General features: G+C 49.6%; 2 protein-coding genes across 2 annotated transcripts; one reads left to right on the top strand and one right to left on the bottom strand.

Moving 5' to 3' along the window:
- Positions 1 to 1,262: 1,262 nt before the first annotated feature.
- Positions 1,263 to 4,639, bottom strand: LOC119287704 (nucleophosmin-like). The gene is made up of 7 exons (XM_037567299.1): positions 4,377 to 4,639; positions 4,177 to 4,287; positions 3,615 to 3,683; positions 3,176 to 3,307; positions 2,382 to 2,459; positions 1,851 to 1,979; positions 1,263 to 1,723 (listed from the first exon to the last, which is right to left on the bottom strand). Exons 1-7 carry the CDS (start codon positions 4,593 to 4,595, stop codon positions 1,547 to 1,549), a joined length of 915 nt encoding a protein of 304 aa, XP_037423196.1. The 5' UTR covers positions 4,596 to 4,639; the 3' UTR covers positions 1,263 to 1,546.
- A 180-nt stretch (positions 4,640 to 4,819) lies between these two features.
- LOC119287703 (probable glucuronosyltransferase Os03g0107900) lies at positions 4,820 to 8,013 on the top strand. Its single transcript, XM_037567298.1, has 8 exons — positions 4,820 to 5,262; positions 5,494 to 5,640; positions 5,751 to 5,815; positions 5,943 to 6,012; positions 6,507 to 6,725; positions 7,094 to 7,237; positions 7,331 to 7,466; positions 7,558 to 8,013. Exons 1-8 carry the CDS (start codon positions 4,987 to 4,989, stop codon positions 7,785 to 7,787), a joined length of 1,287 nt encoding a protein of 428 aa, XP_037423195.1. The 5' UTR covers positions 4,820 to 4,986; the 3' UTR covers positions 7,788 to 8,013.
- The last annotated feature ends 5,135 nt before the right edge of the window (positions 8,014 to 13,148 follow it).

The raw sequence follows: 13,148 nt of genomic DNA, 5'->3' as shown, positions 1-13,148 counted from the left end.
CCAGCTACCCACATTCATGTCGTTGTAGAGTGCACCGCTCTGCATTGAAGATGGCTCAAGACGCCGCCATTGAAGCGCGCGCTGGTCGAGGGCGCCGCCTGCTACACGCCCGGCTGAACACGTCTTCTCGCCGCATTCATACGCCTCCATTAACGCCGCATGGAAGCCGAGAAATCTACTCCGACCATACGTCCGTTCATGAGCGGGCCGACATTAAACGCAACGCCAGCCGAACTCCTACCGTCTGCCCTCTATTTAAATGAGGCCAGACGCCGGGCCAGAACCACACCCCTCCGCCGCTCCCCCAATCTCCTCCTTCACCACTGTTCTGATCGCTTCTGAAGAGCAGTTCTCCGGCATACAAGCCGGTTGGGTGGCCCGCCGAGCCCGCCATATACGAGCGAGGCAGCTCGCTGCTCCACCTCTCTCGTCTGACCTGACGGAGCAAGTTGCCGCCCCAAGCCACCGCTTGGTTCAACAACTCGCCGCTCCAGGCCCACTCGATGAGGAGTGGCGAGTTGCTCCACCTCTGGCACGCGCGGGAAGCACGACATCATGGGCGTCATCGCTGCCGTCGACGCCCGCGCCTCTCGTGCATGCGGCCGCACCTCCCGTGCTTGTGCCCGCGTCATGCAAGCAGAGACAGAAGCCGGGTGCGCGGAGAGCGACGAGTCAGTGACCGGTGCCTCCGCGTCCGTCACCATCATCGAGGAGAAGTAGAACACGGGAGTCCGCCAGTGCTTGGATCCCATGAAGGCCACCGCCTCGGCGACGCCGGCGTACACAATCGGTGTCTTGCCTGGTTCTTCTCTTTCGAGGACCTCCGTCGATCCCACATGGGCTTCACGAAAGCGGAGGAGCCGCCTTCCCCTCCCGCTGAAGCATCAGCCTGGGGTTTTACTCGATGAATAGTGGGGAAGCTAGCCGTCCTTTGCGCTAAAACATGTACCTCCAGGGATCCGCGGGCGGCAATTTAGTTTAGGTATTAATTATACCTTCAAAGCCAGACAAGTCCGATGTAAAAGTACTGAAATCCATCACGTTTATATAAAATTCCAGCTTTTTTATATGAAATCCGTCATGTTTATATAAAATCCGGTCGTGTTTGCTTGAATTTCGTCTGATCGGTTTGAGTTGTTGTAAAATTGTATGTGGCTAGCATTCGATGGCTGCCTCCCGCATCCGTGTCCGCGGGCCGATCCCGCCTGTCCGTGGACGGATGCGAGAGGTTTTTGCGGGTTGCCGTTGGAGATGCCCTGATGTTTCTCAAAAAGAAAAAACTTAGTGCACGAAAAATAGTATGGCCACTAGTTACAGAGTATGTCCGCTCATTTACAGAGTACCACATACACGAAAAATCAACTGGAGCCTGAGCAACCTTGTAAAACTACCTCCCATCGAGCTCCAGAGTGGAGTCCACTTCTTTCTACTAGTGTACACTAAAAGTCCCTTAAAATCATCGTGCACGTTTATGCAGCTGTTCTCTACCCAAGTTCTGGACAGAAGGCTGATGCGACAAACCGATTTGAGGATGCTGCCGCGTTCTTCATAGCTCGCTTTTGCTGGATTTTGCAGGCTTCTTCTTCCCCTTCCACCAACTCTTCACCGCCTTGGACACCTTGCTCACATGCCCTTTCAGTTTCTTGCCGGTATCCTTGATCTGTTTCACCACCTGTTGTTTCAGGTCTTTCTTTTGCGGACCCTTGTTTTTCAGAATGTTTCCCTGGAAGGAGCAGAGGAAATACGATTTAACCCTCAGCAGTTCATATAAACATATTTCGCTGATAAGTTACGGAGAACTGTGAGGAGCCAGCCCTAGTAACATATTTGGGTAACCTATGGTAACATACCAAGTTCTTGGGTAAGCTATCCTCGTCTTCATCGTCATCTTCATCATCCTCATCACCTTCAACGCCAAAGTTATTCTTCATCAGATCGTCTCTGGAGTACATCTTCATGTTTGGGGCTCCCGGCATGCCCTGTCATCAACAATAGTGTAATTTCGGGACAGTAAATTAAAAAAAAGTAAAAATTCTGATTTTTTTTTGTAGATGTTCAATATAGTGTCACAAGCATGCTTGACAAATTTCATGCGAAACAGAGCAACAGTGTTTCGTCGGGGAAAAAGATTAGAGTGACATTTGGTCTTCAATTTGTTTTTTTGCACAGGCCAAAATGCTTAACCTTTTTGCCTCAAAATTTGCAGGTAGCATTTGTATGTGACTAAGATCACATAATAGTTTTGTCTTGATTTTTTTGACATTTAAAAAATCATTTTTGGGCCCCGGAGCATGTGCTCCCGGGAGCCAAATTGAATTTCCGATTTCTATCTGCGTATATTCTTGGATATAGTTACACATATCACAGCCAAAATAACCTACCTCCATTGATCTCATTATTTTCTCCATTTCGGCGTCTTTTGATGGCTTTGCAGCAAAGGGTTCTCCGGGGATTCGATCCTGTAATTTTAATATTGCTGTGTGTCAGAAATGCAAGAAAATATCTGTCCCCAGAGCCTCACATCCAGATACTTATTAGCAGCAGACAGTTAACTGTTACAACTTACAAGCAGAGCATTCAGACATGCATTATAATCAGGTCCTAAATCATGCCCTGGTTTTATGAAGTATCTGCTTACATGGCCGAAGGTTCTATAAACTCCTTTTACTTCTAGGAAAGGTTTCTTTTAGTCTATCTTATATGGAATTTGTATCAATGCGCATCAGCACGTAATAATTCAAAAAAAAATGTATTTACTACACAGCACACATATCAGATGCATTTCTGTGTGGTCTACTGTTCTGCTCTTAATACCATATTTTAACTATCTCTGAGTTAAGTTAGGCAACATGGAAGTAAACCTGCCTAGTAAAGCTATGGTGAACTAAAGACCTGGAAAGATAACAGATAAAGCTCAACTAAGACTAGTATAGTATCCATGTCCATATTTGACCTACATCAAAATTTGCCCCTATTTCCTCGATGCAAGTACCCAAAATAAAGCCATCTTGCAAATTCCATGATTGATCACCACTACGACGTGTACTCAGTGGCAGGGAAGAAGACTCTAATTTGACATTTATTTCACACTGAAGTGGTAACACCTGCCTACTTGCCCAATATTCATAGATAATTACCTAATTAAGAGGGCAGAAACAAGACTGGGAATGCTTACTTTTGGAACTGGTGGTGGATCGGCAGCACATGCTTTGGTAATATCTTTGCAGACAAACTGTATCAGCTGATCAACTGAAGGCTTATTTGTGTAGACAAACTCAGCAACATCGGTATCAGCATAACCCATCACCTAAAAAGAGTTTTGTTCAGTTGAGCACAACTTCACACAGTTCAATAGAAATAATGGTGCTGCCTTATCGCTTCGTAACTATTCAATATTGTGGAAAGATAAACTCAACTCATTTTAACAATTTACATAGATAGACCATGATTAACTTCAGCTGAGTACCATCACAATATCATTTACTCAACTGTGATGTTGGATTCATGAAAGATTATCACTCTAAAGAAACCAAAGGTCTTAGTATGTTAATAAGTTCTAGACAGTACAATCGTGTAAATGCATAATAAACTACTAGATATGAATCGATCATCACCTCCTGGCATGCACGCTCAATGGTCTTGCATTCCGAGTTACAGTGCCCTTCCTCATCTTGATCCACAAGCTGCAAAATACTTTGATGCATTAGAATGTGACTGAGATGCTAGGTTTGTGAAGTATCACACCTACTGAAGATGACTACTATTTGATAAAAAAAATTCAATGGTATTTCTAGGAGGAAACAGAAGTACAGAACTAGCTACATGTAGCTATAAATTATGAACCAAAATAGTCGATTTCTTCGCCGAGTTAAAGCATAAGGAACTTCCTAAATAAAACCATCCAATTCATACTGTATTTTAGATTATCAATCCGCTTTATCACTGTTTGGTTGCATTCCAATTATGGCCAATCGGTAAACAAAGTATACTATCTGAGTCGCGTTACTTGCTTAGCATTTAGCATTGCACTTGGTGGCGGTGAAGCAGATTCAAAATCTTCTGGAGCCTCGAAGCGCACCAGCAGTAAGCAGTTCATAAGCTCACACCAGAGCAGAGCAATTTCTGTCTCTGCAGATTTAAAAACGCACGGATCCGCCTCAGTTCCAGACAATTTACCTCGAGCCTGTCGCCTTTCTCGACGATGTCGATCCGGAGCATCCAGTCCGCCTCCTGCTTCTTCAGGTTGCACACATTCTCCGCGATGTCGATGATCTCGATCTCCGGCACCTAAAATCCCACACACATAAAAACTCTCTACTTCATCAACCCGCTCAGAATTCGCCCGCCTAACCAGATGAGCAGCAGAACCACAGTACCTTCTTGGAGGGCGGCAGCGCCTGCTGCTTGGCGGCGACCTGCGCGGAGATCTCCCGCGCGATCCGCTCGCAGACCTGGCACCGGATGTACGGCACGTCCTCCCGCCTCGCCGCCGTCGCCGGCTTCTTCTGCCCCGCCGCCTCCGCCGCGGGCGCGACGAGGATAAGCACGGCCGCCAGGGCCACGGCGACCACCAGGGCAGCGCTTCCTCTCGCCATCTCCGATGGAAATTGCTTCCTCTTCCTCTTCTTCCTCTGCAGCTCGGTCAGTGGCTGCAGACTTGAAGCGATGGCGGGCGAGATCCGGGCCGTCGGTTCGCGCGTGGGGCGCGTGATCGGAGGGCACGGGACGCGTGACGGGGCGTGGCGGCGCCGGCCAATGGGAGGGAGGCACGTAGGACGCGTGACGTGGTTCGACGGAGGAGCACAGCGTGGTGCGTGACTCGGATGCCCGGCGGCCGTGGGCCGTGGGCCGCCCAAGCAGAACCAAGGTAGCCGGGCCCAGTCCGATCGATGGTGTAAACCGGCGCTCAGTGCGTTCGGAAAAAAAAACACCGACTCCACTGCATCTTCTGCGACTCGCTGCCGCGGGCGAGTCCGGCCGCCGGCGATGCGGGGCCCGCCGCGCCACCCCCAGTGCACGCCGGCCCACCAGGCGGGCGCCCTCCTCCTGGTCGCCGTCACCTTCCTCCTCACCCGTCTCCTCTCCGCCCCTCCCCCTCACCCGCCCTTCCCCACCCCCGGCCCCCGGCTCTCCGCCGCGGCCGACCACCTCCGCGTCTACGTCTACGCCGAGGACGAGGTCGACGGCCTGCGCGAGCTGCTCCGCGGGCGCGACGGCGCCGTCTCCGCCGCCACCTGCCTCAAGGGCCAGTGGGGAACGCAGGTACGCGCGCTCCACGCCTCCACACCAGACAGATCTCCTCACAATCCCTGTGCTGCACATGATATACCTAATTGCTGCTGCTTACTACACAACGGATGACCTCCTCCATTGTCACTCCTAGCTGCAAACCTGGCCTCGGACCTCAGTTGCCATGAACGTCTCACTGCTACAACATTTAAACCAATTTTAACTGATGCCAGTCATTTTCCATTTTTCTTGGCACGGTGATAGGTGAAGATCCACCAGCTTCTCCTCAGGTCAAGGTATAGAACACTGGACAAGGACGAAGCGCATCTCTTCTTTGTTCCCAGCTATGTCAAATGTGTTCGCATGACAGGAGGTCTCACCGACAAGGAAATCAATCAGACATATGTCAAGGTATATAAACCAACCCCCAGTAGAACTTGTTGATCACTTCACTCAGGTGTGTTTTAAGTTTACTAACCGCAAGTTCGCTTCTTAACCGGACTGTTTTTTGTTCCCTGCAGGTTCTGGGTCAGATGCCATATTTCCGCAGATCGGGTGGGCGTGACCACATTTTCGTCTTCCCAAGGTACCGCTTGCTACTACTGTTTGAGCACCCAAAATCAAATCACACAGATGATCAGCATTGTCTTTTGGTTAAAGAAATGTTCCCTTGTACACCATGTAAGAACATTGTTGTTTTGTGGAGTATGTAGCGGTGCTGGAGCTCACCTGTTTCGCTCGTGGGCAACTTTTCTGAATCGATCCATCATCCTCACTCCAGAGGTAGATAGCCACTCATGCTGCTCTTCATATTTTTTTCCCTTTTCATTCCTAATAATCGTGCCTAGTATAACAAATCAAAGTATTAGAAACTGCTTCCAGGACTGTCTTTGATGTTTTATGTTTACAATATTGGAAGAAGGCTCCCTGATTCAACAGTGGGACAAGAGTTCAGTTTGGGTAAATGTGTATATACGTGTGATACAATTAGGGTACATGTTGTATTTGTTCTTGCTATGCCATCCAATGTACACCTAGCATATCTAGATCTGTCTACTTGAATATAATCACATCAATGTTTTCCCAAGTCCCAACATAAAAACTGGCAGTTGCGTCTGCTGGTCTAGTTTAATGTATACCATGAGATACCTGCAACATGTTTGCAGAGTTCGTGTAGGCAATTGACTTGGTTTTTACTGCTGCAGTATTGTTTTCAATATAACTCAACTTGCAGTCTACTTCTGACATCTTACATAGCATTTGCATTCTCGTTTTAGGGTGACCGTACTGACAAGCGAGGTATAAGCGCATTTAATACATGGAAAGACGTTATTATCCCGGGGAATGTGGATGATTCTATGGTGAAACCTGATGCTCGTGCTGTCCAACCAATTCCGTTGACGAAAAGGAAGTATTTAGCAAACTTTCTTGGTCGTGCCCAGGGAAAAGTAGGCCGTCTTAAATTGGTGGAACTGGCAAAGCAGTATCCTGACAAGGTTTGTCTTTCTTTTGATATCCAAATACAGTTTAACATGATATTAATCAGTATGGCTTCTGTGGGTTAAACTGAAAGTTACTATGGCTCCGTTAAGGAAAATTATTATGGCAATGTTGGCAATGACATGATTCTGAATGGATCGGTATATAGAAGATTAAAACCTTGATTTGCATTCTTATTGCTATTCCGGCATGCTCTATTGTCTGAAATTCACATTGCAAACATACAAGTTGGTATTCTAGGATGCTAGCCAGAGTATTTATTTATATATATACAAGGTTAATCGTGTTAGGTTAGCTTCATTTCTGTTTGACGAGGCTTATACATACTCTATCCAGACTGGATGTGCTTCTGTTTTATGAGCAGCTGGAGTCTCCAGAACTGAAGTTGTCTGGGCCTGACAAATTGGGTAGGGTTGATTACTTCAAACACCTGAGGAATGCAAAGTTTTGCCTAGCTCCTCGTGGGGAGTCTTCGTGGACACTTCGCTTTTATGAATCTTTCTTTGTGGTGAGCTCTCCCTTCCCCAAAAATATATATTGAGTGCATACCTACACCTAGTATCTGACTCAAGCTGTCCACAATTTTCAATTTTGATGACAGGAATGTGTGCCAGTTCTTTTATCAGATGAGGTTGAGCTCCCTTTCCAGAATGTGATTGACTACACCGAGATATCGATAAAATGGCCATCGTCCAAGATCGGTCCTGAACTTTTCCAGTACCTTGAGTCGATACCAGGTATACCCCCACAAGTTCCTTCTCTCCTTTGCAATTATACCATCATTAGTCCTGTTGCGGCGAGCATCAAAGCCTTGGAATTTTCACGCAGAGGAAAGGATCGAGGAGATGATCGCCCGTGGACGCGAGGTGAGATGCATGTGGGTGTACGCCGTGGACACGGAGCCCTGCTCCGCGATGACTGCCATCATGTGGGAGCTGCAGAGGAAGGTGAGGCGGTTCCACCAGTCCGCAGAAACCTTCTGGCTTCACAACAGGTCGATCGTGAACAGAGAATTGGTGGAGTTCCGGCAGTGGGGAACATCTGTTCCATTACCATGAGACTCCGTGTGTACCGGGTTGATTTGTCAGATTTTGGGCTGTTGTATGGTGGTAGATGTACCAGGTAGGTCCTTGAGGACGGATGCCACTTCTTTTAGAGAGTTGTGTGTGTGTGCATACTGGCTGAGAAGTGTGTTATATTATTGCATTCACAAAGTTGCAACGTTTTTGTCCATTTACTATCCCGAGCATCGTGTGGATCTCGAGAAGATGCTACTAGCTGACACATTTGTGTGATACACTATGATCTGTATGACATATGCTTACCACAAGATAGGGCAAGGAACCGTCGCCTGAGAGAGTTAGTTTGCTCTGTTCGCAGTTCATAGTTTGGTCTGCCTACTGAAGAAATGCAGTAAACACATGAACAATTGTTTCTTGTATCATTATGTTAGGAACTAAGCAACCAAAAGATGAAGCAATAGGCAGTTATGTACGCCATCTGAGTGTTCAATTGTGTGAAAAACAAATCCGCATCTCCAAAGGCTATGTCAGGGTGCCTGGCACATTATCAGAATCTTCACTAAGTAAGAATCTTACCAACCATGGATCATCAAACCAAGGTTGCCATGCCGAAGATCGTTGACGCGCTCCACTCAGCGCATGAGACCTTAGATGATATCCTGCGCAGAGCTTCTGAGGAGAGAGCAGAGAGGATTTCCAAGTGACTGAACCTCAATCCGAAGGATGGACTGGGGTTCCTGGAATTGGAGGCTCGTAGCATTCATGAACTGGCCAAGGGGGTGGAGATCAGGCTCTCAGTAGTGCACGGAGAAGCAAAGGATGGACAAAAGCAGGGTGTGGAGTATGATATCAAGTTTAAGAACAACTCTAACGGATCCCCTATCCGGCGCTAAGGGAGGATAAATTCAGTTATCCTCCCTTACGCCACACCTAGCCGATCCCGCTAAGGGAGGATAAACTCACTGTGCGCTTGACCGCCCCGACCCACACCGGAGCTGCCGTGAGAAGACAAGAGGACCCTGCGGCGCCGGCGCCGACCAGGCTTCACCTAGCAATGCCCTCTTCTGAGGAGGAGGGCGAAGATGCCTTTAGGAGTGGTATTTAACAATTACAACTTTTCTTGAGTGAAAACGATTACAACTTTCTTTTTGTAAACCGGCCTGGATTTTCAATCTGAAGTAGACACGCGTGAAGAGACACTGAATGGCAGCACGAACAAATACCAAACGAAAAACAGCGCGCGGTGCAAGGAGTCGAGTAAGAATTGTTCATCAGTTTTGCCAAGTCTCAGTCTGACTGAGACCTCGCCACGTCCAGATCAGGTTGCCTGCTGGTTAACTACCGTGTCGAAATTAGGGACGCCCTCCAGGTCCGGGCCCTCCTCCCCATGGACGGCGTTCCCACTAAAGCAGGCGTGCGAGAGCAGCGCCCACAGGTGTGTGATGAGCTCGCTGTCGCCGGCGAGATGCCTCCCGTGCATGACCGCCCTCGTGTTCACGGCCAAGTGGAGGAGGAAGCCGGTCCAGAAGCTGGCCAGGTCCCTCCACAAGCCTGCGGCGTCGCCTTCATACGCCTCCGTCAGGTGTTTCCCGAGCACCGCGCCCATCCTTGTTATGGAGCACCCAATGTGGAGATCTTTGTAGCCTTTTCTTCGGTCCGCTTGATCGACTTCCATGGGTGTCGCTGCTTCCACGTCGTCAGGGCCCCAGCTCCAGCTCTGATCGTGATCCTTGCAGGGCTTGGGGACTATCTTCATAAGCCTATGGTACACACCTTCCAGTTCCATGGTACTGGATTTGGAGACGACGTAGTCGAGTTCTTTGATCACCTCATCAAGCACCATTCCGGCAACAATGGGGTTGTCCGGCACCAGCGCCTTCCTCACCAGATACGCACAGTAGTTGGATAAACTGGCCGCGGTTGCGTAGTGCCGAGACCACGCAGAATCAACTACGAAAGGCCGCGGTCGCCGCACGGCGGTGAGCCCCTTCACCTCGCTGAAGAAGCTGATCTCGCAGAGGCCGGTCGCGATGTGCCAGACCAGTATGATGTGGGTGTCTGCCTTGAGCTTGAGGTTGCTTGGCCACTTCACCCTCTTGTTTGATTCGAATGCGTTTGAGAAGTAGCTGCCCAGCTGCCCGTCCTTCAAGTTCCTGAGCGAATCTAGTATCGCAGTCTTGGTGTGGTCCTCCAGGGTCGTCGTCCCAGTGGCCACCCCTCGACGGAGTACCTTCGTCCATGTAAACAGAGGCGGCACGCCTGGCCTCGGCACATGGAATGTGACCAGAAGGTTCTGCTGACCGATCGTCTGCTGGCTCCACTCGGCTTTCCTGCCGAGAAACAGCACGAGCGTCATCGCCCTCTCCACCACCGGATGCCGCCAGCACTGATGATGCTGGGCGTACTTGCACAGCAGCAGGACCTTGGCCCACCGCGACGACACGTAGAGAAAGATCTCCAGGAGCTCGTTGAGAATGATGATGCCGACCATGACGCGCGTGACGAACACGCCGTGCGTGATCCTGTTCCGGTCCGCTGGATCCATCCTCTCCGGTATGTACCGGGCGGTATAGGCGATGTACCCCGTCGCGGCGGCCATGGCCAGCGACAGCAGCAGGCTCCGGAGCGGGACCATGAGGCCGCCGGCGAACACGGTGGCGTGCTTGCTGTGGAAGAGGTCCTGGAGGAAGGACAGCTCCACCCCCGTGATGCGGAACGCCCTCTCGCAGTCCGCGTGGATGTAGCCGAAGACAAGCTCGCGGATCTTGTCTTTCCCCCGCGGCCTGGTCGCTTCATGCACCGGGAGGTCGAAGAACCGACGGCGCAGCAGCTTGTAGAGCGCGAACGAGAGGCACAGGTCCTTGCGCTCTCCACGCGGGTCTGCAGCGGCTCCCAGCAACCCACTCCCGCTGGTGTGACTCCATATCTTCTCCACGGTGACGAAGTGATTGCTGTGGTCTCCATCTGGTTTCAACTCAATCTTGTAGCTCCTGCCAGCCTGCTTTGTTACCCTCTTCCGTCTGAAACAAGATCCCTCCCGCCGCCGGCCCTCCTGTACTTCCTTGAGCACCCGGTGTTCCCCGTGCACCAGGTACTTGCGGCCACTCATGGATGACACCGCAAGGTCAGCAGCAGGAGGGAGCCTGTCCTCATAGCTCATGTAGTCGCTCACCAGCCTCATGCTCTCTTGGCTATGAGTCTCCGCTTTACCGGAGGTGACGAAGAGCACGATGATGCGAACCGCATTCAGGGACCAGATCAGCCAGAGGGGGATCCTGAGGAGGTAGAAGGTCTGCACCCGGAGGAGATTGGCTGCCCAGAAGGAGGACATGAGGTCCAGCAACGGGATCTGCTTGGACCGGCTGTAGGGGCGCCCGATCTTGACGCTGTACTGCAGGGTCACCAGCAGGACCGCCCACACCTGGAAGTAGTCGTTCACCCTCGCGCCTGATAGCTGCATCAGTCCGATGGTGTAGATCACCAGGTTTTGGGTCAGTATCTCCAAGGTCAGGACTTGGAACATCCTGCTCGGCTTCCCGAACCATGGCCCGGAGAAGTCGAGGACGAACCTCCACACCAGCAGCACCGTCGTCAGCAGCACCCACAGCTCCACACTGGCAATGCGAGTAGCATTGTCCAGCGTAAAGAGGCTCCGCAAGGTGACCAGGATTACTCCGCCGCCCTTCTCGGAGCTCATCGTCTCTCTCTCTCTCTCCTTGCTGGCTTCGAAATGTTCAGGACCGGCTATAATTGAAGAGCAAATTCGTTGTTCATGAATCAATGGCCAAACACTCTCTTATCTTATCATTAGTGATGAAGAAGGTGCCATATTTTAAGTAGTCTATAATAATTTAGTTACAAATTGATCCTACACGCCTTCGTTGTTTTCTTGACTAGCTAGAAGACCTTGTTAATTATCAAGACTATATATGGAAGGAAGACTGGCGAAACAGAATAACGCATGGCGGCTGGCAGCCCGGCAGAGTCGTACGCAGCGGTACGGTAGCGACAGCACGCCGGCCGAATGATGACGGACGTCATGGACGTGATGGTGATCAATCAAACTCCCAATGTCAACAATCACCTTCTTTCCCAAGTAAACTAAGACTAGGAAGCAAGACAAGTTCAGTCATGGTTGTTAGCAAGATCGATGCACTAACTAATCGACTTGCAAGCTACCTAGTTAGCTAGGCAGGCAGTGTATAACCAATCCTCGCCAGCAAAGTAAAATCTGCACCGCGCTAATTAACTCAGGGAGCCTGCAGGTCTCAACATGCATGATACATTGCTAGTTGAGACTTGTTCTCATAGATATTGGAACCGATCCGCGGTCCAAATTAAGAAACTCATCCATCTGACGAGCAGGTTTACGCTGTTAATCGAGCGTGGACCAGCTGGCCACTAGCTCGTACGTGTTGTCACATGGGCTTGGTTTAATTGTAGCATTGATCGAGATTAGCTGCTATTTAAATGTGGCAAGTGGAGTGGTAGTAAACAATAGCGTAGCACCAAACCGGGGCTACACGTAACGTAGTTAATTAGTAGGGGACACAAGACAGGCATGGCTCAGTTGACAACTGAATGAGCATAGTTGACAACAGTCCGGCATGGCTCAGTTGACAACTGAATGAGCATAGTTGACAACAGTCCGGCATGGCTCAGTTGACAACTGAATGAGCATAGTTGACAACAGTCCGGCATGGCTCAGATGAAATATTAAGCACCTCTTTCTTAATTCTCCTCTCGCCAAATTTTTATAGCGCTCGGTTCATATAGATTTTGATGTCATCCCTCCAAGTAGTATGAATAAGTTATTTGAGACGTGGTTAAATGGAGTGGAGCCAAACACCGCAGGACATATTCAGATAGGAGTATGCGCATTACTTTGGGCTATATGGAACTGCAGAAATGAAATGGTTTTTATAGCTGTTATAAATCTTTTGCAGGTTATTTACAGGGCCACTACTTGGATCCGTACGTTATCGTTACTCGCTCCTGCGGAAGCCAGAGAGCTTTTGGATGCTGGGTGTACCCGGTGGGAGATGGTAGCTCGGGATATTTACAACTGGTTTGGAAGGCAGTCCAATAATAGGCTAGGTGTTTAGTCATATCGACCTATTTTTGCCGGTTATGGTAATTTTTAGTTTTTTTTTATTTCTTTTAAGCCACAAGTGAGCTTGTACTACAACGTGGACCTTTTGGATATTTCATTTAATAATATGACTGCATGCATCAGTCTGATGTCGAAGCCGGGGTGATCCTCCCTTTCTGAAGAAAAAAAGAGTGAACGAGGGAGGATGCCTCACTCACCTTCGTTTGTTGTGCCGGCCTGCGGCTGAGGCAGTGACTGAACTGAACTGATTTGGTGGTGAACCGCACACCGTGCATGCATTGGAT

This window comes from Triticum dicoccoides, chromosome 4A, assembly GCF_002162155.2.
Source record: "Triticum dicoccoides isolate Atlit2015 ecotype Zavitan chromosome 4A, WEW_v2.0, whole genome shotgun sequence".
NCBI classification, from domain to species: Eukaryota; Viridiplantae; Streptophyta; class Magnoliopsida; order Poales; family Poaceae; genus Triticum; species Triticum dicoccoides.
The sequence above is the reverse complement of the archived record's forward strand: the minus strand, read 5'-3'. Positions and strand labels throughout refer to the sequence as shown.

Coding starts and splice junctions, on each gene's coding strand:
- LOC119287703 (XM_037567298.1), top strand. CDS start 4,987: ATGCGGGGCCCGCCGCGCCACCCCCAGTGCACGCCGGCCCACCAGGCG. Junction 5,641..5,750: donor TCAATCAGACATATGTCAAG/GTATATAAACCA, acceptor TGTTCCCTGCAG/GTTCTGGGTCAGATGCCATA. Junction 5,816..5,942: donor CACATTTTCGTCTTCCCAAG/GTACCGCTTGCT, acceptor TGGAGTATGTAG/CGGTGCTGGAGCTCACCTGT.
- LOC119287704 (XM_037567299.1), bottom strand. CDS start 4,595: ATGGCGAGAGGAAGCGCTGCCCTGGTGGTCGCCGTGGCCCTGGCGGCC. Junction 4,288..4,376: donor CGCTGCCGCCCTCCAAGAAG/GTACTGTGGTTC, acceptor GTGGGATTTTAG/GTGCCGGAGATCGAGATCAT. Junction 1,724..1,850: donor ATAGCTTACCCAAGAACTTG/GTATGTTACCAT, acceptor TGCTCCTTCCAG/GGAAACATTCTGAAAAACAA.